The sequence below is a fragment of the Portunus trituberculatus genome, chromosome 16 (assembly GCF_017591435.1).
Source record: "Portunus trituberculatus isolate SZX2019 chromosome 16, ASM1759143v1, whole genome shotgun sequence".
Lineage (NCBI taxonomy): Eukaryota > Metazoa > Arthropoda > Malacostraca > Decapoda > Portunidae > Portunus > Portunus trituberculatus.
In genome coordinates this window covers 15,429,712-15,452,540 of record NC_059270.1, presented here as the reverse complement: position 1 = coordinate 15,452,540, position 22,829 = coordinate 15,429,712, and the positions used below count along the sequence as shown (strand labels likewise).

Genomic DNA, 22,829 nt, shown 5'->3' with positions numbered 1-22,829 from the left:
AAATGTAAGGATGATTATTCTATAGATTTGTTAATGGGAAATTAAAAAATAAGAAAGAAATAAGTAAGCTGAAAGTTGATGGAGAATTCATTGAAGAGGAAAAAATCATGGCTGAAGAGTTGAATAAGTGTTTCCAAAAAGTTTTTACCAATGAAAGAACCTTTAATGAACCAAAGATCGAACCGACAGAAGAAGAAGGCCTGGATGTAATTGAAGTGTTAGAGGATGAAGTGTGTGAAATGCTGGAAAGATTGGATGTAAGGAAAGCACAAGGACCTGATGGAGTATCAAATTGGGTGTTGAGGGAATGTAAGGATCAACTGGCAAAAAAGATTTGTGGCCTCATATTGAAATCTCTGCAGCAGGGGCAGGTGCCAAAGGACTGGAAAAAAGCAGATATAGTAACCATATTTAAGAGTGGAAACAAGGAAAATCCGTCAAACTACAGGCCGGTGTCATTAACAGGTGTTGTGGTTAAACTGTGTGAGCCAGTAATAAAGAAAAGATGGAATGATTATCTAGAAAGGAAGAAAATGTTGACTAATGGGCAGTTTGGATTTCGGAAAGGCAGATCATGTGCAACAAATTTATTGTGCTTCTACTCTCGGGTCATAGATGTGGTACAAGAAAGGGTGGGATGGGTGGATGGAATTTATCTAGACTTGAAGAAAGCATTTGATAAAATCCCTCATAAAAGGAAAGTGAGAGAACATGGCAGGCTGAGGGGTAGACTTTTGGAATGGATCAGTGATTTCTTGACTGGATGAGAGATGAGAACAGTAATAAGAGATAGGAAATCAACTTGGAGTACCTCAGGGGGTCAGTTTTGGCACCGTTACTTTTTGCTGTTTACATAAATGATATGATGAAAGGAGTGAATAGCTATATGAGTTTGTTTGCAGATGATGCCAAATAAATGAGGAAAATAACTAAGAAAGAAGACTGTGAGGCATTGCAGAGGGACTTAGACAAGATCTGGGAGTGGAGCAGAGAGTGGCAAATGGAATTTGATATCAAGAAGTGTGGAGTGATGAATTTTGGGAAGAGCAGTATGAGACCAGTGTACAGATATAAGATGGGGGATGAGGAATTGGAAATAAAGACTGAAGAGAGAGATCTGGGAATAACTGTGATGGAGGGGCTCTCATCAGAGGTTCATGTAAAGAGGAAATCTGGTGAAGCATACAATTTAGTAAGGAACATAAGAACTGCATTCTGTTACATGGATGAAGAGATGATCAAGAAGTTGATTGTTACAATGATTAAGCCCAGGTTGGAGTATGCAGTGGTACTTTGGTCTCCAAGAATGGAAAGGGATAAGAGGAAGCTGGAATGCATGCAGAGGGCTGTGACGAAGCTGCTCCAAACCTTGGTGAATCTGTCTTATGAGCAGAAACTGGAAAAATTGAGTCTGCTGACACTAGAAAAAAGAAGGGAGAGAGGAGACCTTATCACTATGTATAGGATTCTGTCTGGCATTGAGAAGTTGGACCGTGATGATCTGGTGGTCAGGGATATGAGAAGTGGGAGGAAGCATGGGAGAAAAGTGAAGATGAGTGTGTGTACAAAGGACATAAAGAAATACAGTTTTCCACAAAGAATTGTGGGGATCTAGAATGGGCTGGAGAAAGAAGTGGTTGAAGCAAAAACAATGCACGGATTTAAGGAAAAGTTAGATAAGAGTAGATATAGAGACAGGACAGCACGAGTTTGAACTACTCCTCCCGTAAACAACAACTAGGTAAATAAATACACACCTGTTTCACTGACTAGTATTATATGTAAGTTATGTGAAGAAGTGATTAAAGCTAAGTGGTGTGAATTTCTGAAAAGTGAAGGAATCTTAACGGAGAACCAGTTTGGCTTCAGAAAAGGAAATTCATGTGTATCAAATTTATTATGTTTCTACTCAGGAGTGGTTGATATTTTACAGGAGTGAGATGGCTGGGTCGAGTGTGTGTACCTTGATTTGAAAAAAGCATTTGATAAGGTTCCACACAACAGGCTAATGTGGAAGCTGAAAAGTATTGGGGGAATAAGGGAAACCCTGGCAGACTGGATGAGAAACTACATGACAGGCAGGAAAATGTCACATCTCTTCTCCCATTTTGTATTCCCACATAGGTTTATAACTTATACCCATTTCCATTACATGGCATTTCCTGGTATTAGATTCTAATATCCACTTTTGGTTCCACTTTCAGATCTTGTTAATATCTTTCAGCAATTCCCTACAATCTTTGATGTTCCTTACTACTCTCAAAAGCTTTGCATCATTTGCAAAAACAAATTTATGTAACTACTCAGACCCTCTTGCATATTGTTAGTATATACTTGGAACATAATTGGTGCCAGCACTGAACCCTGTGGTACGCCACTAGTGACTGCTCCAACTAGATGGGGTATCTCTTATCATTGTCCTCATTTCCTTATCTGTTAGGTAGTCTGTCATCCATTCCAAGATATTTCCCTTTATTCCATTGATGTGTTCCATTTTCCAAAGGAGTCTTCTATGTGGTACTCTATCGAAGGCCTTTCAAATACACTGTGTCAACCCATCCATCTCTTCTTTGTATTTCATCTACTACTCTTGTATAGAAACTTGGTAAATTTGTTATGCATGATCTTCCTTTTCTGAAACCGAATTATGAGCTTTTTTATCATTTCATTTTCCTCCAGTTATTTTAACCTTTTTTTTTTTTTAATTCAAATTTCACAGATCTCCCACAGCTTTAGTCAGTGACACTTGTCTATAATTAGGGGGTTGATCTTTTTTTCCTCCTTTATATATATTGGGACTATATTTGCTATTCTCCACTCCCATGGTACCTTCCTTTCCATGAGAGAGCTGCTGATCACATCTCCCTCTTCATTAAATACTGATTTAAAGCTCTCATTAATATGTTCACTCCATTCTTGTATTTTTTCTTTTAGTGATGGTCTCTGTGTTCATCATTTTTCCATTTATATACTTATAAAAAGCTTGGGTTCCTTTTCACATCTCTTCGCTACATCCTTTTCAGAATTTCTCTCCTCCTCCCTTCTTATCCTAATGTATTTGTTCCATGCCTCTTTATTCTTCTTCCAAGTTGCTTCATTCTGTTACTTCCTTAATTTTTTTCTCAGCTGCATCCTTACACTTTTAGCTTTTGCACATATAGCATTATACCATTGCTTTTTTACTCTGTATTCTGGAAAGCATCTTGTTACTCCTTCATTATACTTGTCTAGGAGTATATCATACTTCTCTTGAATTGTTTTGCCTTTCATAATTTCTTTCCACTCAATATTACCAAATCCAGTATTGATGGTTCTTCTTCCCCTCTATACCTTGTATAGTCCTTCACTCATTGGTTAGATGTGTTTACCATTACCAGTTGTAACACTTCCTCCCCCCAACATCCAGCATGACTTTGTATCCATTTCTTCCTAGTTTACATGTTTATAGTTTAGATCTCCCACAAGTAGCAATCTTTTGTTCTTCTTTAACATATTGTCCCAGAAGCTTAGCACTTTGCATTTCTTTATGGACATCAGTCTTTGGTGGCACATATGCAACTATGATATTCTTTTATTCCCTCCCACTGTCCTAATTGTTATGCTTAAAATCTCGGCCATTCCATCTCCGTTCTGTACCTCCTCCATGTATATATCATATCCTCTTGAGTCATTATCAGTACTCCTCCTGCTTTTCCCCTTCTGCCTCTCCTACAAACATTATATTGCTGATCTTTAAAATTCACTTGGATGTCTTCACTTATTTCTGTTATGCATACCACATCTAGTCCTTTTTCCAATATGTATAATCTCTCATTTCCAAGTATCCTGATATAAATCCATCTTTATTTGTATACATGACTCTTAATGCTTTCCTTCCCCTTCCCAAATATACCATTTCTTCAGTCTCATGTCTTGTATCCTCCAGGAGAATATCTTCTCATTCTCTGTCCCTCCCTCATTCTTTTTCCTTAGCTTCATTTCTTGGTTATCTCTCTTTTACCCTTTCTACTTGATTCACCTCTCTCTTTATCCATATATTTTTATGTTCTGCCTTATCAGCCAGTTTTCCGGTCCTCACTAATATTTGTTCTATCCTCACTTGTAATCTCATTTTAACTTTCAGTGGTCTTTTGGTTCCCTTACAATGTTTACCAAGTTTATATATTTCCTCTATATCTTTCTCAAGACTTTTCTTCATCTTGAACTGCTGAGGTAATTTCCTTAACCATCTATTTTTTCTCCTCCCTCACAATTTTCTCTGGGTTCTTTTTTTTTCTTCTAGTCCATTTATAACCATACTCTTCTTATTGTTCTCCATATCTCTCACTATTTTTTTTTTTTTTTTTTTTCAGTTGTATGACTGTGTCTTGTGTTTTCTCTTATCTGTTGCTTGACTACTTTAGCAATATTCACTTTTTCTTCATCCTGTTCTTTTTTCCAGACCTTCCATTCCCCTATTTTTCTTTCACTGATCACCTTTCTTGTTTCCATGCTGGTGTCCAGTTTTTGCTCAAGTCCCTGCAGCGCTACTTTATAGTTTGCACATTTGCACTTAAGGGTGCTAATTTCCCTTTTTTATTTCGTCCAGAGTTTTCTTCATGTCCTTATTCATTATAACAGTGCTCTCTAACTTTTTGCACCTCTCTCTCAGCTCAAGGTTCCCTGCAATCAGCTGATCCTGTTGTTCAGAAATCCTGGCAATCATTTCCCTCAGAACTTTAAGTGCTCTGTCCAGTGAAATAATGCTTTTAATGTTAGCTCTTTCCTCCCTAAATCCAGAGAATTCCCTTTCTTTGTTCAAATCTCCCAGCTGCCTTTAAGAGGATCGTCCGGTGGCTATGGTATCGAAAAATCTGAAAAATATTGAAAATCCCCAAAACACCACCAGAGCATCCCCAAACATATGGCAACATAGTGATGGAGTATTTTGGGGAAATACGCTAAACTACGTGTGGTATTTAAACTTTAAAGGCCCCCTGCCACACCCACCACAGCCCGGGGCCTCCCCCCTCCCCACTCTCTGTACCATAAATGATGATAATAAGCACGGAAAAAGCCATGGAAAGTGGTTTCTTTGGTAAGGAAAGGTGGGCACTGGCAACTTAGTACTATGGCATACACAGGAACACACCCTCTCCCCTCCCATTTCAGTGTCCATGTAACTGCAATGGGAGGAGGATCTATTGAATATCTCGCCCGTTATTTCACACCTTGCAAGCCACAATCCAGCCTATTTTTACCTGCCTTTTTTTGCCTTACAATGTCTAAACAAATGGTGCAAGTGAAAATTACAAGTTGTACCAACCATGCATAGATGGGAGACACCCTCGCCTTCGAGTGTTTAATAACTACAATCATTGTAGGTACACATAGTTGACCCAGCCATCTTGCTCCTGTAAAATATCAACCACTCCTCAGTAGAAACAAAATAAATTTGATACACATGATTTTCCTTTTCTGAAGACAAAATGGTTCTCCATTAAGATTCCTTCACTTTTTAGAAATTCACACCACTTGGCTTTAATCACTTCTTCACATATCTTACATATAATACTAGTCAGTGAAACAGGTGTGTGTGTATTTACCTAGTTGTATTTACCTAGTTGTAGTTTTACAGGGCCTGGGCTTTATGCTCGTGTGGCCTTGTCTCCATATCTACACTTATCCAATCTTACTTTAAAAGTATGCACACTCATTGCAGACACTACTTCTTCATTTAAACTGTTCCACTTCTCAATACATCTTTGCGGGAAACTATATTTTTTTAACATCTCTCAGACATCTTCCCTTTCTCAGCTTTTTACTATGCGATCTTGTGCTTCGGATGTCATATTCTTCTCTCAGGATCAGTTTCTCATTATCCATTTGGTCCATTCCGTTGATCAATTTATAAACTTGTATCAGGTCTCCTCTCTCCCTTCTTTGTTCCAGGGTTGGCAGATCCATAGTCTTTAGTCTCTCCTCATATGTCATCCCTTCAAATTCTGGAATCATTCTTGTAGCCATTTTTTGTAGTCTTTCCAATTTCCTTATGTGTTTCTTTTTATGAGGGGTCCACATTACTCCTGCATATTCCAATCTGGGTCTTATTATAGTACTTATCAATTTCTTCATCATTTCTTTGTCCATGTAGTGAAAAGCTATTCCAATATTCATTAGCAAATTATATGTTTCTCTAAAAATTCTATCAATATGGCTTACCGGTTGATTGTTTTCTTCCATCGTCACTCCTAAGTCCTTTTCCTTTTTAACTTTCTCCAGTTCTACTCCATCTCCCATCTTATAGATTTCCACAGGTCATCTTTCACTCTTTCTCATTTCCATGACATGGCTTTTGTTCACATTGAATTCCATTTCCCACTTTTTACTCCATTCCCAGATCTTATTTAGGTCTTCTTGCAGTATTTCACAATCCTCTTTTTGCTTTATAACTCTGCACAGTTTCGTATCATCTGCAAACAGATTTATGTAGCTGTTCACTCCTTTTGGCATGTTGTTAATATAAATGAGGAAAAGTATTGGTGCCAATACTGACCCCTGTGGCACTCCGCATTCTACTGCTCTCCACTTGGACTTCATATCTTTAACTACCGTCCTTATTTCTCTCCCTCTCAAATAATTTTCTATCCATCTCAATGTGCTTCCTTTTAAGCCACCCTTCTCCTCTAACTTCCATAGTAATCTTTCATGTGGCACTTTGTCAAACGCCTTTTTTAAATCCAAATAAATACAGTCAACCCATCCCTCTCTCTCTTGTACTCTATCAACTATTCTAGAATAGAAACCCAATAAATTAGTTACACACTACTGCCTTTTTCTAAAACCAAATTGGCTATTTGATATTAATTTGTTGTCTTCAAGGAACTCGATCCATTTTTTCTTTATTATTCTTTCACACATCTTGCATATTACACTAGTTAGTGATACCAGTCTGTAATTTAAAGGTTCTTCCTTCCTTCCACTCTTATATATGGGAACCACATCAGCTCTTTTCCATTCTACTGGTACTGTTCCATTTTCTATTGAGCATTTTATGATGTGTATATAGGACTTGCTAGTTCTTCCCTACATTCTTTCAGTATTCTGCCTGAGACTTCATCTGGTCCCATTGCCTTCTCTTCATCAAGTTCCTTCATTAACTCTTTTATTTCAAGCTTGGTTACTTTAATCTCTTTCATATAGATTGTGTCTCTATTACCCTGTGGCCTTTCAAATTTGGATTCCTTAGTAAAGACCTCTTGGAATTTATTATTTAATAGTTCTGCCATACTTTTTGGATCTTCCACCATCCCGTTCTCTTCTTTTAACCTTTCTATTGTTTCTCTTTGCCTAATTTTTCCATTTATGAATCTATAGAACAATTTTGGTTGCTCCTTACATTTTTCGACAACGTCCTTTTCGAAGTTCTTTTCCTCTTCCTTCCTCTCCTTAATATGTTCATTTCTCACAGCCTTGAAGTTTTCCTTATTTGCTGGATTTCTATTTCTCCTCCACCTTTTCCATGCTCCATCTCTTTTCTCCTTTGCCCTAGCACACCTTGCATTAAACCAATCTTTCTTTCCTTCTTCTTTAGGTCTATATTTCGGGACATATTCCCTGATTCCTGTTTTGTATATTTCCAAAAATAAGTTATATTTCTCTTGCATCGTCTCTGAGTTTTCCATCTCCTCCCAGTTTACGTTTTTAAAATAGTTCTTGAGATTCTCAATATTAGCCTTTCTGTAATTTAATCGGTCTCCTTTGTATGAATCGTCTCTATCTTCCTTTCCCTCTTCTATATCTATTTCTAATATTACATGGTTACTCTTTCCCAATGGGCACTTATATCTTATATCATCATTCATTTGTATACCCCTTGTAAAAACTAGGTCCAATCTCGCTGGCTCGTCGTTTCCTCTGAATCTTGTGCATTCTAACTTTACTCTCTGGTCCATCATATTGTCTATCATAGGGTTCAAGAATCTTTCTCCCAGGCTTCTTCCCCATACCACTTCATAATTTTCCCAGTCCACTTCTTTACAGTTGAAATCTTCTACTAATATAACTTTTTCCTTTTGTTAACAATTCTCGTTAGACTACTTATTGTGTCATCTATCATGTCTTTATATTCTTGATTGGTCCATGAATTTGTTTTTTGGTGGCACATATGTTACAATGATTGTTAACTCTTTTTTATTAATATGCATCTTAACATACAATACTTCTGCTTTCCCTTCCCCACATTCCACTTGGTTTATCACTATCTCCTTCCTTAACATAATCATGACTCCTCCTCCTCCTTTACCCACTCTGTCTCTTCTCTATACATTATACCTATTATCCAAGTCTATTTTGATTGCCTCATTTAGTTTTGTTTCAGCCAGGCTTACAATATCCGGATTTTCTTTATTTATGTAATCTCTTAATTCTAGTTTACTTGATAAAACCCCATCTATGTTCGTATACATCATTTTAGTCTTTTGCCTTTATCATTTTAGTTAAACTTGTTCCACTTTTTCTCTTCCTTCTCGTTTATATATCATTTCCTTGTGTGTGTGTGTGTGTGTGTGTGTGTATTTACCTAGTTGTATTGTACAGGGTTCGAGTGGGGCTCATAGTGTCCTGTCTCCATATCTCCATTTATCTAGTTTTTCTTTAAAGTTGATGACACTATGTGCTGTAACAATTTCATTATCCAATGCATTCCATTTTTCCACCGTTTTGTGTGGAAAACTGTCTTTCTAATATCCTTCACACAGTGCCTCATCCTGATCTCCTTTTCATGTCCTCTTGTCCTTCCATCTTCTTCTGTCAACAGCATCAGGTCTTCTTTGTCTATCTTTTCAATATCATTTACTATCGTATACATTGTTATTAGGTTCCCGCATTCTCTTCTGTCTTGTAAGGTTGGCAGTCCCATTTCCTTCAGTCATTCTTCATATATGAAGTCCTTAAATTCTGGCACCATCTTTGTAGCAATCTTCTGTATCCTTTCCACTTTTCTTATATCCTTTTTAGAGCTCGAAGACCATACCACTGCTGCATATTCCAGCTTTAGGCGTATCATACTTGTGATGATTTTTTTTTCATCATATCCATGTAATGAAATGCCACTCTTATATTAGTTAACTTTTTATATGATAGTCCAAATATCTTGTTTATTTGTTTATCAGGGCTCAGATTTTCTTGTATGATCACTCCAAGATCTTTTTTCCACTCCAAGATCTTTTTCCTCTTTAGTCTTCATTATTTGTTCTTTTCCCATCAAATAGTTCCGTACTGGTCTTCTCTTACTCTTTCCTAGTTCCATTATATGACATTTCTTGGCATTAAACTCTAATTTCCACTTCCTGTTCCACTTATAGATCTTGTTTAAATCTTCCTGCAACAGCAGACAGTCCTCTCTGGTTTTGATAACTCTTAGCAACTTTGCATCATCAGCAAATAAATTTATATAACTGTATCCCAATGTGAATGTCATTTACATAAACTTGAAACATAATGGGGGCTAACACTGACCCTTGTGGCACTCTGCTAGTTATTTTAACCCAAGATGAGTATTTCACAGTTCTTATTTCCCTATCCTTCAAATAATCTCTTGTTCATTCAAGCAAGGTTCCTCACAGTCCTCCTATGTTCTCTAGTTTCTAAAGTAGTCTTCCATGAGGGACTTTATCAAAAGCCTTTTTAATGTCCAGGTATACTGTGTCTACCCATCCATCTCTGTTTTCAAGTCCTGCAATAAACCTGGAGTAGAAGCTTAATAAGTTTGATACACATGACTGCCCTGTCCTGAACCCAAATTGTCTGTTCAAAATGACTTGCTCCTCTTCTAGAAATTTAACCAATTTTTCTCTGATAATTATTTCACATAACTTCCTTACGACACTTGTAAGTGACACTGGTCTGTAGTTTAGTGGCTCGGTTGCCTTTCCTCCTTTAAATATCGGTATTACGTTGGCTCTCTTCCATTCTAGTGGAACTTTCCCTTCATTCATCGACCTTGAAATTATGTCCCAAATTGGCTCCAGTAATTGCTCTTTACATTCTTTTAACACCTAGCCTGATACACCATCTAGCCCCATTGCTTTTCTGACTTCCAACTCATCCAGTAATCTTCCAATATCCTCTTTGTGCACTGCAAACTCCTGTAATCCTTGGCAATCCAATGTCCTATTAGGTTCTGTGAAGTCATCTTCTGCAGTAAATACAGTTTTGAAGCTTTCATTCATTATTTCACACATTTCCTTCTCTGTTTGGTATGCCTTCCCTCCTTTAATTATTTTTTCAATTGTTTTTGTATTGTTTGTTTTGCCGCTTATAAACTTGTACAAAAGTTTGGCTTCATCTTTGCTTTTATCCACTACATCTTTCTCAAAATTTCTTTCTTCCTCTCTCCTTATTCTAATATATTCATTTCTAGCATCTTTGTACTGCCATCTGTTATAGTCATTTCCCTGCTTTAAGAGTTTCTTCCACACTTTATTTTTTGCTTTTTTTGCTTGTATGCATCTAGCACTGTACCATTTATGTATTTTTTTCTGAACTTTATAAACAGGAACAAACTTTTTTGCTCCTTTATTGTATTTCTGTAAGAATATGTCATAATTTTTTCAAAATCCACTCTTACATAATTTAATCTCTCTTTTATAGTCCTCTCTAAATTATCTCATCTTCCTCCTGCATTTGCATCTTTAATGTCACACGATTACTTTTCCCCATTGGACTAAGGTATTGTATGATTGGACGGAGCTCTGGTTTCTTTGTGAGAACTAGGTCAAGCAACAATGGTTCTTCTTTCCCCTGTTGTGTGTGTGTGTGTGTGTGTGTGTGTGTGTGTGTGTGTGTGTGTGTGTGTGTGTTGCATGTGTATGTGTGTAGGTGTGTATTTACCTAGTTGTCAAGCGGGGCTGTCTCCATATCTATTTTCATCAAACTTTTCCTTAAATTTATGCACACTTTTTGATGCTACAATCTCTTCTCTCAATCCTTTCCACATGTCCACTGCCCTATGTGGAAAACTAAACTTTTTTATGTTCCTCAGACACCTTGGAGTATCCTCTTTTTCATCTATTTCCATCCTCTGTCAGTGATACCAGGTCTTGTCTGTGTATATTTTCCGTATGGTTTACTACCTTGTACATTGCTATTAGATCTCCTCTCTCCCACTATTCTTCAAAGTTGGTAGATCCATTTCCTTCAGTCTTTCTTCATATGGAAGATCCCTTATTTTTGGCACTACCTTTCTAGTTGACCTTTGGATTCTTTCTAGTTTACTGATGTTCTGCCTTTATGGTGACCACACCACTGCTGCATATAGATCTTAACATAGTTGTTATGATCTTTTTCATCATGCTCTTATCCATGTAATTGAATGCCAACTTGATATTTGTTAATGTCTTGTATGTTGAACCAAATAGCCTATTTATGTGTCTTCTGGAGTCAGGGTGTCTTGTATAATCATTCCTAGATCTTTCTCTTTTCTCCTTTTCATTATAGCCTCTTTTCTCATTTTGTATTCCCATCTAAGTCTTCTATTAATTTTACCCATTTCCATCACATGGTTTTACCTGATATTAAATTCTAATTTCCACTTTTGGCTCCATTCCCAGATCCTGTCAATATCTTTCTGCAATTCCATACAGTATTCGCTGTTCCTTATTACTCTCAAACAAATTTATGTAGCTACCCAAGCCTTCTTCTGTATCGTTTATATATACTTGGAATATAATTGTTGCCACCTCTGAACCCTGTGTTATGCCACTAGTAACTGTGCTCCAACTTGATGGGGGGTGTCTATAATTTTTGTCATTTCCCTTTTTGTTAAGTAGTTCATCATCCAGCTTAAGATACTTCCCTGTATTCATCCAATATGTTTTATTTTCCATAGGAGTCTTCTATGTGGTACTCTGTTGAAAGCATGTGTATATGTGTGTGTGTGCCATGTAAATGTACCTGTTTACATAATACATTACACACATCATATCAAATGTTAGTGTTAAGACCCATGCAAAATGTAAAAAAAAAAATCTTTTGGGTTACTTGGAATTTTGGATAACTCAGATTAGCCTTCCCTTCAGTTAGTCTGACTCATGCAGGGATTACAATTTACTGTCCCTACTGGAAAAAACAAAATTATTTGCATTTTTTCTCCAGAACATTGATGCCAAAATGGTGGAGATGATCATGAATGAAATTATGGACAGTGGACCAGATGTGACATGGGATGACATAGCTGGTTTAAAACTAGCTAAAAGCACTATCAAGGTAAAGGATCTTATCATCATTGAGTTAAAACAGAAAGGTTAATGTACCATCTGTTTATTTATTTATTTATTTATTTATTTATTTTTACCTAATATAATAAAGAATTTATGAAAGATGGAAGAAAATTTATTAATGAATTTATTTATGTAGGAAATTGTAGTGTGGCCAATGCTGCGTCCTGACATCTTCACTGGACTGCGAGGTCCACCTAAGGGTTTGCTGCTTTTCGGTCCTCCAGGCACAGGGAAGACAATGATTGGTAAATATGCAAATCTTTATCAATTTGTAGTATAATATGTAATAAAATAAAATAAAACAAAATAGCTTACACAAGCATATGAGGCACCCGTGCCATATTGTCATAACCCAGGAAATTTGAGATTCTGAGTTAACGGTTGCTTGGTGTAGGGGAAGGGTGTAAAAGTCGTATGCTAAGGTCAGCCAAGCCAAACTCGACCATTTGGGCACCTAAAACAAGGTGCAAAGTCGCGCAAATTTTAAAGTGAGACTAACATGTTGTATCCTGAGCGGTTTTGTCGTATCTCCACACTCACAGCTGCTGGCAGCCAGCCAATCAGCAGCGCGTAAGCGCATGACGTCACACCCACGCCTCGCCACGTGTGTCGCGGCAGTCATGCTTTAACTCGTCACGGCAAGACCTACGCTACTCTTTTCCTGAACTTATGGCTTCTACCAGCGCCCCTTCAACTTCCCCAGCCTTGGAAGAGCCTCGTCAACCTGCTGAAGGCCCCCAGAAGAAAAGGAAGGCTGATAAGTCTTGAGTGGGAGAAAGTTGTTGCCAAGAAGATGAGAAACAGCGGTTTGGAGTACATGAGATTGGCAACGAAGAAGGTTGTGGCTGCTCGTAAGGTTGGGGAGCCATGTGAGTGTCTTAAGGCCTGCTTTACCATACTTGGAGACCCCACTGTGCAGATCTTCAGTGGATATTGGAAGATGGCAGACAGCAACGCCCAGTCTGCTTACCTGTCCAAGGCGGTGATCTCAAGGGAGGTCAGCGATCCACATGTGGGACCCAACAGCAGGAGGAAGGCGACATTCGAATATGCTATGTATGTGGACAACACGAGGACCGTGGTGTGCAAAAAAGCGTTCCTCAGCATACACAGCATCAGTGAGAGGCGTTTGTCCTACGTGTTGAAGAGGATGGGGGGGGACTGGTGTGGCCCCTGTTGATTGTCGTGGGAAGACAGCACCACCGCACAACAAGACTCCTGACATTATGATGAAGCTTGTCCATGACCACATCATGTCCCTGCCCACGTGTACCTCTCACTACTCACGTGCGAAGAGCCAATATCGCGTCTACCTTCCTCCTGGCTACTCTCACAAACACTGCTATGACCTCTTCAAGGAGTGGTGTGCCGAGAAGGACGTGCCTGCAGAGAAGATCATGCGCTTCGATGGGTACAGCAGGGTGTTTTCAAGGGTCAACATCGGTTCCAGACCTCCCATGGTCGACATGTGCAGCTACTGCGACAAGATTGCCAACGAGGTAGAGGTGGCAACAGCGAACAGGGATGAGGCGAAGAAGAGTCAGCTGTTCACACAGAAGAAAGTTCATCTCCTGAAGGCGAAGGTGGCAAGAGATCTCATGACTGCGTATAAACAGGACACCAACCCCACCCTGTTTGCTTTTGCCATGGACCTCCAGCAGACTCTTGTCACACCACGTCTTTCCACCAACGTCACTTACTACAAGAGGAAGATGTGGACCTACAACTTTGGCATCCACAACCTCAAGGAGACCACCCCTGCTACACTGTAGCAGCTCGCCAAGAGAGATTCGAGTGAGATCGGCAGCTGCCTCCTCCACTACATCAACACGTATGTCCCTGCCTCGATGACCAAGCTTGTAATCTTCAGTGACAACTGTGGTGGCCAGAACAAGAACCTCAACCTCTCACTTCTGATGCTACGTTTCGTCCAGAGTGGGAGGTTCTGCTCGATCAAACACTTCTTCTTGATGCCTGGCCACTCCTACATGTCATGCGATCCTGACTTCGGCAACCTGGAGAACTTCTTTCGTGGGTGGGAGATTTACACCACTGGTCACTACGTCGAGCTGATGAGGGAGGCACGACATGAACACCCCTTCAACGTGGTCCAGATGACGAGTGAGCAGTTCATGGATCTTCAGCCCCTCCAGTCCAAGTGTATGAAGACCCAGGTTGCCAAGTCAAGATACAAGGAAGACATCAGGATGTTCATGTACACTGAAGAATACAAGCAAGGTATGAGAATCTGGCAGACGTACGTAGATGACATCGGGGCGCCACTCCAAGTGAAACTGCAGAAGGGGAGAGGAGCTGCCTATGATCCGAGGAACTTTGACCTCACCACCATCGACCTGCCAGCGAAGTATCCCCAGGGTGTGGTGCTACGACCAGAGAAGTTGGCAGACCTCAACCACCTGCTGAGCTTCATTCCCCTCGAGTACAAGCCCTGGTACAACGACCTCTTCACTGCCCAGGGACTGCTGGCTGCAGGTGCTGCTGAAGATAAACCTGACAACCCAGACACCCTAGAAGATGACTTCCTTGACTATTGAAAGAACCTGACAAAAGTGTCACAATCCTGCTGTGGCCACCAACTGTGAAATAAATCCTCAGTCAACCCTACTTGGTGGGTTGAAGGGGGATTTATTTGGTTGGTAAATCTGCTAAGGGCATTGTTGGGATCATAAAAACCTTGATCCTGATAATGATGAGAGCCAACCATCATTTATTTTTGTCATAAAAAGAAAAAAATATTTCTTAACAATAATTAAAAATTAATAGAAACTTTCATTATTGTATTTTAGGTAAAGACAATGCATAAATACAAACTTTTACCTTTAGTCAACCCTTTTGAACAATAATAGAAAATTAAACATACTTGGAAGGATAATGAAAGTTGCGCTAATAATAAATTATTTATTTTTCGCTCGAAAAAAATTCATATAACATCGAGTTTTGCAGCTATCATCATGAAATCTTCACACACTCCTAATTTTAACATGTATTCTTAAACTAGCACCTTAGAAACCATTTCACCTAAAAAAAATTTACCGCTACGGAAATGGGCTAAAAATTTACTATTGAAAACCACCATAACTAAACAAAACTACCCAAGATCTTTTATTTGATGTATAATCTTATATAATTTTGACCGATTTCATGCACGTTTTCAGTGTTTAACTTTAAGCGCGTTTTACTCGAAAGTAGGATTGACGGAGTTACGACAAAATGGCACAGGGCGACTCATATGATAGTGGTCATTATGTCACTTTCATTTTATTCATGCAATTCTACTTATAAATTGTTTTCTCAGGTAAATGTATTGCCTGTCAGAGTGGCTCAACATTTTTCAGTATCAGTGCATCATCTCTTACCTCTAAGTGGGTAGGTGAAGGAGAGAAGATGGTGAGAGCTATGTTTGCTGTGGCAAGGTAAGTGATGACCCCAGAATATTTCCTTGCAATTGTCATTGTAAAATTTATGATTAAATAAATATTTCACAAAGAATAGGGGTGATAGAATCTTAATTGGGGCATTTACAATCGTCTGGAATAACTTCCAGATTCACTAAGTGATTTAATGTTAACCCAGCAAAACATAAGGACAAATGGTATTTATTATATACAAGTTTATTAATTTCAGTTATACAAATAACCCATTCCCGGCAGCAGGGTAGATGAGTGTACTCCTAGATAAAAAAAGTAAACTATTTATAGATTTTACTAACTTTGATCCATACATAGTTTCGCAGTAAATGGGCATTCCAGATTGACATCTATATATAGACTGAACATGCTATTGAATCTTTTATATAGATGTTATTTATGCTTGATTAGTGATAATGTATGTCAATATATTTATATGAGTAATTGCAGTTACTCACACCCATTGCAAATTAAGGAAATATTCAGGACTTTTCTTATTTTATGCCAGAAGGAAAGCCAGCCAGGGGCAACAAAAGATTAAATGTCAGTTCCCTCAAGGATTAGAATAGAATTAGCCAAAAGTCTGGGATAAATGCCTTGAAACCTCCCTCTTAAAAGAAGTCAAGTCATAGGAAAATGGAAATACAGAAGCAGGCAGGGAGTTCCAGAGTTTACCAGAAAAAGGTATGAATGATTGTGAGTACTGGTTAACTCTTGCATTAGAGTTGGACGGAATAGGGGTGAAAGGAAGAGGAAAGCTTTGTGCAGCAACTCACCCATAGGACCTGCAGAGCTGCAGTCCCCACAGACCCAGACACTCACTGCCAGGTGTATGACTCCACTAATCTCACAATACAATAATATGCAACCAACAAATTGTTATAACAAAAGTCTGTAGTATATGTTATGTTTTATCCAAATATTTATAATTAAATTTTGAAAATTTACAATAAAACGAGACAAAAATATTAGTTTCGTGCTGTACGATAATTTAGGATTTTTTTTGGTGCTACACCTAAGACTATTGGGCTACATTTGGTGCAGCTCAGCCTGCTTCTATAGATGCTTGGTCCAAGGCCTATGTTTACATTGTGCTGTACTACGGTACAACTGTAAGTTTATAAAATCCTGTGCTTAGTTATTTTTTTCATTATTTTCTTTTAGTTATCATTATTATACTCTTGTGTAAAGCTTGCAGTGACACAGTCCCTCCATTCTATTTTTCCATGAGCCGCCACTGAGCGAGGCCGCAGGACGGATGGCATGCAGTTAGCATGAAAATAGCGCTAAAAGATAATACAGGCAACCCCCGCTTAACGAACGGGTGTACGTTCCTAAAAAACATTTGTTAAGCGAATTTTCGTTAAGCGAACCAATTATAACAAGTTTAACCCCTGACTTGAACTTCCATTGAGAGTAAACAAAGCAAGAGTGCATCATAGTACAGTAAAAGGTTTAACCCTTATGTTCCGGTGATTGTATATGAATGATTGCATCAGTGCGTCTGTAGCGATGGCGATCGTTCCCGTAATCAAGAATTTTTGCGCCTCATGTTTGAGCTCCAGGCGCGGTTTCTCGAGTCAGATGGCGAGTGGAAGTATCTGGTTTCTTTTTCCACCCGTGGTGTTGCCACTAGTTTTGTATATTTAGGGGTAACTAAGCTATTCTCCCATTCTGAGGGCGACACTTGGCAACCCCAGCGATCCACCATGTCGAAAGCACCCTGATAAGAGCGAAGGGACGTCTCAGTTCATAACTCACTACGGAACAAGACAGATAATTTTTATTTAGCAGTGCTTCTGAGCCTGACTACAGTGACAGTGATTATGAGGAAGAAACTGAAGAAAGCGAAGACAGCAGTAGTGAAGACTCGGAAAATGATTCAGAGGATCCACCTGTTTTCTCAGAACAGAGAGAAGACAGAGATAGTGGTGATGGAGAACAGACTCCAAACATCGTATTGAGAACCCAGAGTGGCTCACGGAGATGCAGGCGTGCCTTTCATGTTCTGGGAAGACGATCAAGAGTGTGTGTGTGTGTGAGAGAGAGAGAGAGAGAGAGAGAGAGAGAGAGAGAGATGATACCTACATGTTATTTGCTTGAAACTTGATATGAAAAGGGGTGAAAGAATACTCTCTCTCTCTCTCTCTCTCTCTCTCTCTCTCTCTCTCTCTCTCTCTCTCTCTCTCTCTCATTGAAGTGTACAATTTCTCTTCAAGATGAGAGAGAGAGAGAGAATGTGTGTGTGTTTGCACGGTGTCATTGCTCACCGAGCTGTTTTTGCTTGACGGATCACATAGTGGCGGAGGAGGAATCCTTGATAAGGCAATAACTAAACTTTCAGAGGTCACATCGAGCTAGAATGTACATCATTGTATTCAGAATAACAAAAAAAAATAATTATTAGTATTCAAACAGTCTTCTGACAATTTCTAGGTTTACCATTTTTACCCGTCATGGGATATTGGAAAATAGTTTAATCACCGGAACATTAGGGTTAATCCATTCAATACGGTGACGCCTATGTAGGCGTCATGAAGCCCCAGTAGCAAATACGGTGACGCCTACGTAGACGTCATATTTCTTTTCTGAGCTTTCTTCAGTTCAGTTGTCCCGTATAGTGTGTTGGATACCAACTACACATGCCGTATGCTGTCCTTGAAATCCTAGTGCTCCTCCTACCATCCTTGTCTCCACCAATCACTAAAGATAAGCTACATGCGTCCTGCCTTGTGTCTAAAATTACCCAATGGCATAGACTGTTCCCATCTCTCTCTCTCTCTCTCTCTCTCTCTCTCTCTCTCTCTCTCTCTCTCTCTCTCTCTCTCTCTCTCTCTCTCTCTCTCTCTCCATCTCTTTCCTCCTCCCTCCCCATCTCCTTCCCTCCTCCCCTCTCCTCTCGAAGATAAGTTACATGCGTCCCGCCTTGTAACATTTGAAAACACACACACACACACACACACACACACACACACACACACACACACACACACACACACGGGACATCGTCGATGGCGGATGTGGTCGCTGAGCTCCAGAGCAATCATCTCTAATTCTACAGTTACCATTGCCTAAGAGTAACCAAGGTGGGAAAGGAGCTGGTAATGTTTGTCCCGTCTCCATATAGTCATGTTAACTGTTGATTAGCAAAATAATGTCCAGGAAGGTGAATATAAACTGTAGCCTGCGTTTGAGCCATCAGCTGGTTTGTTTACATCTGCGCAACATGGCGGCCGTGAACTCGAAAGATGAATCAGACTTCACAGGATTTCAAGGAATAATGGAGAAGAGCGCTTATGTGAAGAAAATTCTGGAGTTGGAAGGTAAAATTGAAAAACTGTTTGAAAAGTATGGGGCCTGGAAACGAGTTATGACAATGTAATGAAAGAGTGTGCCGATATGAAGAAGGAAAATGAAGTACTGAAAGAGGAAGTTAAGCTAATTAAAGTGAATTGCGAAAAATGTGGAGAATCTCTAGGAAAAGTGATGGAGAAGCAGGCTGAATGGAAAAAAGTCAGGAAGTGGAAAGAAAGGAGGTAAATTACAAAGTTGCAAGTCTGGAAAAGGAAATCAAAGAGTCTGGGGAGAAAACTTTGGGCCTTGCTGAAATTATAGATCAACAGATCATAGAAGAGAAGATTGCTGAGAAAGTGGTGAAGGTTATTAAGTCAAATGAGACATTGGTGAGGGAAACTGTAGACAAAAAGAGATGTGTGGTGATATTTGGTGTGGAGGAGGATAAGACACCGAGTAAAATGGAGAGAGAAAAACATAAAAAGGTGATAAATAATATCATTAATGTGGTGCAGGAGGAGGAAAAGACCTAGTACAAGAAATAGAGGACTTCCATAGAATTGGAAAGTTCACAAGAGAAGGTATGAGGCCAATAAGAATCAAACTTAAGTCACAAAAGGATGTAGATGAATTGGTGGAGAAGTCATGGAGGCTAGCCCAGCAGGAAACAACAAGGAAGATTTGGTTGAGAAGAGATCTCGGTGAAAAGGAAAGAGAAATGTTAAATGAGTTGAGAAAGGAGGCTTTGAAAAAAATGAAGAGAGGACAGAAGAGGAGAAGAAAGAGTTTTTCTGGAGAATCTTGGATATGAGACTGAGGAAGTGGTTCATAACCCAGAAAAGTACAGCAAGAAAGGACTAAAGAAACTTACGTATGAGCGGAATGTAATGTATTCCAACATAAATGGAGTGATATCGGGATTTTAGAACTCAACGATTACTTGAGGGACAAGAACCCAGATATTGTGGGTCTTACTGAAACAAAACTGAGAGAGGAGAAGACCTGATGATGGTTGGAGAAGGAAATATAATGTTTGGAAAAGAAATAGAGTAGGTAAGATGGGAGGAGGAGTGATGTTGCTGGTTAAAAAGATATAAAGGTGGATCAAGTGAAAGAAGGTATGGGAAAGGCAGAAGTGCTAAAGATCAGAGCAGAAACTAATGAAGGAAAAAGAGGCACTACATAGTGGTGTACGTACCACCTAAGACAAATGCATGGTCAGTACAGGAATATGAAGAAATGATAAGTGATACAGGAACATGTCTGGAAGAAATGTTGGGTGGCTGTGAACGAACTATAATGATGGGAGATTTTAATTGTAAAGAGGTGTGTTGGGAGGACTGGTCAATGGAAGGATCAGAGACAACATGGGGAAATACACTATTGACACTGGCAATGGAAAATGTGTTAACTCAGTGGGTCAAAGAAGATACTAGGTTTGGAGGAGAGGAGCATCGTCAAGACTGGACTTGGTCTTTAGTACAGAGCCAATGGTCATTGAGGAGATGAGGGTGGAGTGCCCTTTAGCAAAGAGTGATCATGCAGTTTTGGAGTTCAAGGTGATAGATGAAGAGAAATCTAGAAGAAATGAAGAATATAAAGTGGGAAGATGGAATTATGCCAAGACAGATTTTGGAAACCTAAAGAAATTCTTTCAAGAGACAAATTGGATGAAATTCAAGAGTGCTAAGGAGCAAATGAAAAGTGGAAGGAATTTATAAAAATATACAAAGAAGGTGAGAAAAATTTGTACCAATAAGACAACATAGAGAAGTTGGAAAGCAGGACTGGTTTAACGATAGATGTGAAAAGGCTAGAACAAGAAAAGAGGATGCATGGAAGAGGTGGAGAAGGAAAAGACGGATTAAGCAGTGGGAAAGTTACAAAAGAGCAAGAAATGAATATGTGTTGATTAGAAGAGAAGAAAGAAAGAAACAAGAAAAGGATATAATTGATAAATGTAAAGACCAACCAAGGCTTTTTACAGACATGTGAACAACAACATCAAAAATAGAGAAAGTATTGAAAGTTTAGAAGTAAATGGAGTATGCAGTGAAGATCCCAGGAAATGGCAGAGGCTATGAATGGATGCTTTCGGAAGGTATTCACAAAGGAGACTGCTTTTGACAAACCACTGGTAATGGAACAGAAAGGGATTATGAAGGAGTTTCAAGTAACTGTGGAGGAGATCAAGAATATGATGGGGAGTTTAGAAGTGAGAAAAGCTGTGGGACCTGATGGGGTATCAGGATGGATTTTAAGAGAATGCAGGAGCAACTGGCAGAAAAAGTTTGTGAAGTAATTGATGCCTCATTAAGGGAAGGTGTAGTGCCCCAAGACTGGAAAAGAGCTAACATTGTCCCAATCTATAAATCAGGTAACAAGAGAGACCCATTGAACTATAGACCAGTGTCACTTACAAGTGTGGTAGCTAAGATGTGTGAGAGGGTGGTGAAGAATAGATGGACAGACTTCTTGGAGAAAATGACATACTTTGTGAGTGTCAATTTGGTTTTAGAAAAGGGCGTTCATGCACGACAAACCTGATATGTTACTATTCGAGGGTGATAGATGTAATACAGGAAAGAGATGGTTGGGCTGATGGAATATATCTGGATTTAAAAAAGGCCTTTGATAAGGTACCACACCGGAGACTGATCTGGAAACTTGAAATGGTAGGAGGAGTGCATGGCAGTTTACTAAAATGGATGGAAGACTTTTGGTAGGAAGAGAAATGAGAACAATAATTAAGGACAGACCATCAGAATGGGGCTTGGTGGAGAGTGGAGTTCCACAGGGATCAGTGTTGGCACCAGTAATGTTCGCGGTCTACATAAATGACATGGTGGATGGGGTGTCCAGTTATGTGAGCCTATTTGCAGACGATGCAAAATTGTTAAGAAAAGTGAGATGTGACAAAGATTGCGAACTACTCCAGGAAGACTTGGACAGAATATGGAAATGGAGCTGTACATGGCAAATGGAGTTCAACACGACAAAATGCAAGAAAATAGAGTTTGGCAAGAGTGAAAGAAGAATCAGGAGTATGTACAAGATAGGAAATGAAGACATAAAACCAGTCATGAAGAAAAAGACCTTGAAGAATTACAATATATATATATATATATATATATATATATATATATATATATATATATATATATATATATATATATATATATATATATATATATATATATATATATATATATATATATATATATATATATATATATATATATATATATATATATATATATATATATATATATATATATATATATATATATATATATATATATATATATATATATATATATATATATATATATATATATATATATATATATATATATATATATATATATATATATATATATATATATATATATATATATATATATATATATATATATATATATATATATATATATATATATATATATATATATATATATATATATATATATATATATATATATATATATATATATATATATATATATATATATATATATATATATATATATATATATATATATATATATATATATATATATATATATATATATATATATATATATATATATATATATATATATATATATATATATATATATATATATATATATATATATATATATATATATATATATATATATATATATATATATATATATATATATATATATATATATATATATATATATATATATATATATATATATATATATATATATATATATATATATATATATATATATATATATATATATATATATATATATATATACAGTGTTGGAAAATCACTGTGCACTTTTCTAATAATTTTAGAATTGTTGGCCCT

The 22,829-nt window shown here is 37.9% G+C and overlaps 1 protein-coding gene across 1 annotated transcript in view; it reads left to right on the top strand.

Moving 5' to 3' along the window:
- The first annotated feature begins 1,000 nt into the window (after positions 1-1,000).
- LOC123504432 (fidgetin-like protein 1) overlaps positions 1,001-22,829 on the top strand; it is a 63,644-nt gene continuing 41,815 nt past the window's right edge. The window contains exons 1-6 of the mRNA XM_045254943.1: positions 1,001-1,523; positions 2,205-2,295; positions 5,152-5,158; positions 12,064-12,246; positions 12,397-12,505; positions 15,577-15,694. Of these exons, the coding sequence (XP_045110878.1) occupies positions 1,001-1,523; positions 2,205-2,295; positions 5,152-5,158; positions 12,064-12,246; positions 12,397-12,505; positions 15,577-15,694 (1,031 nt within the window). The remainder of the gene's footprint in view (positions 1,524-2,204; positions 2,296-5,151; positions 5,159-12,063; positions 12,247-12,396; positions 12,506-15,576; positions 15,695-22,829) is intronic.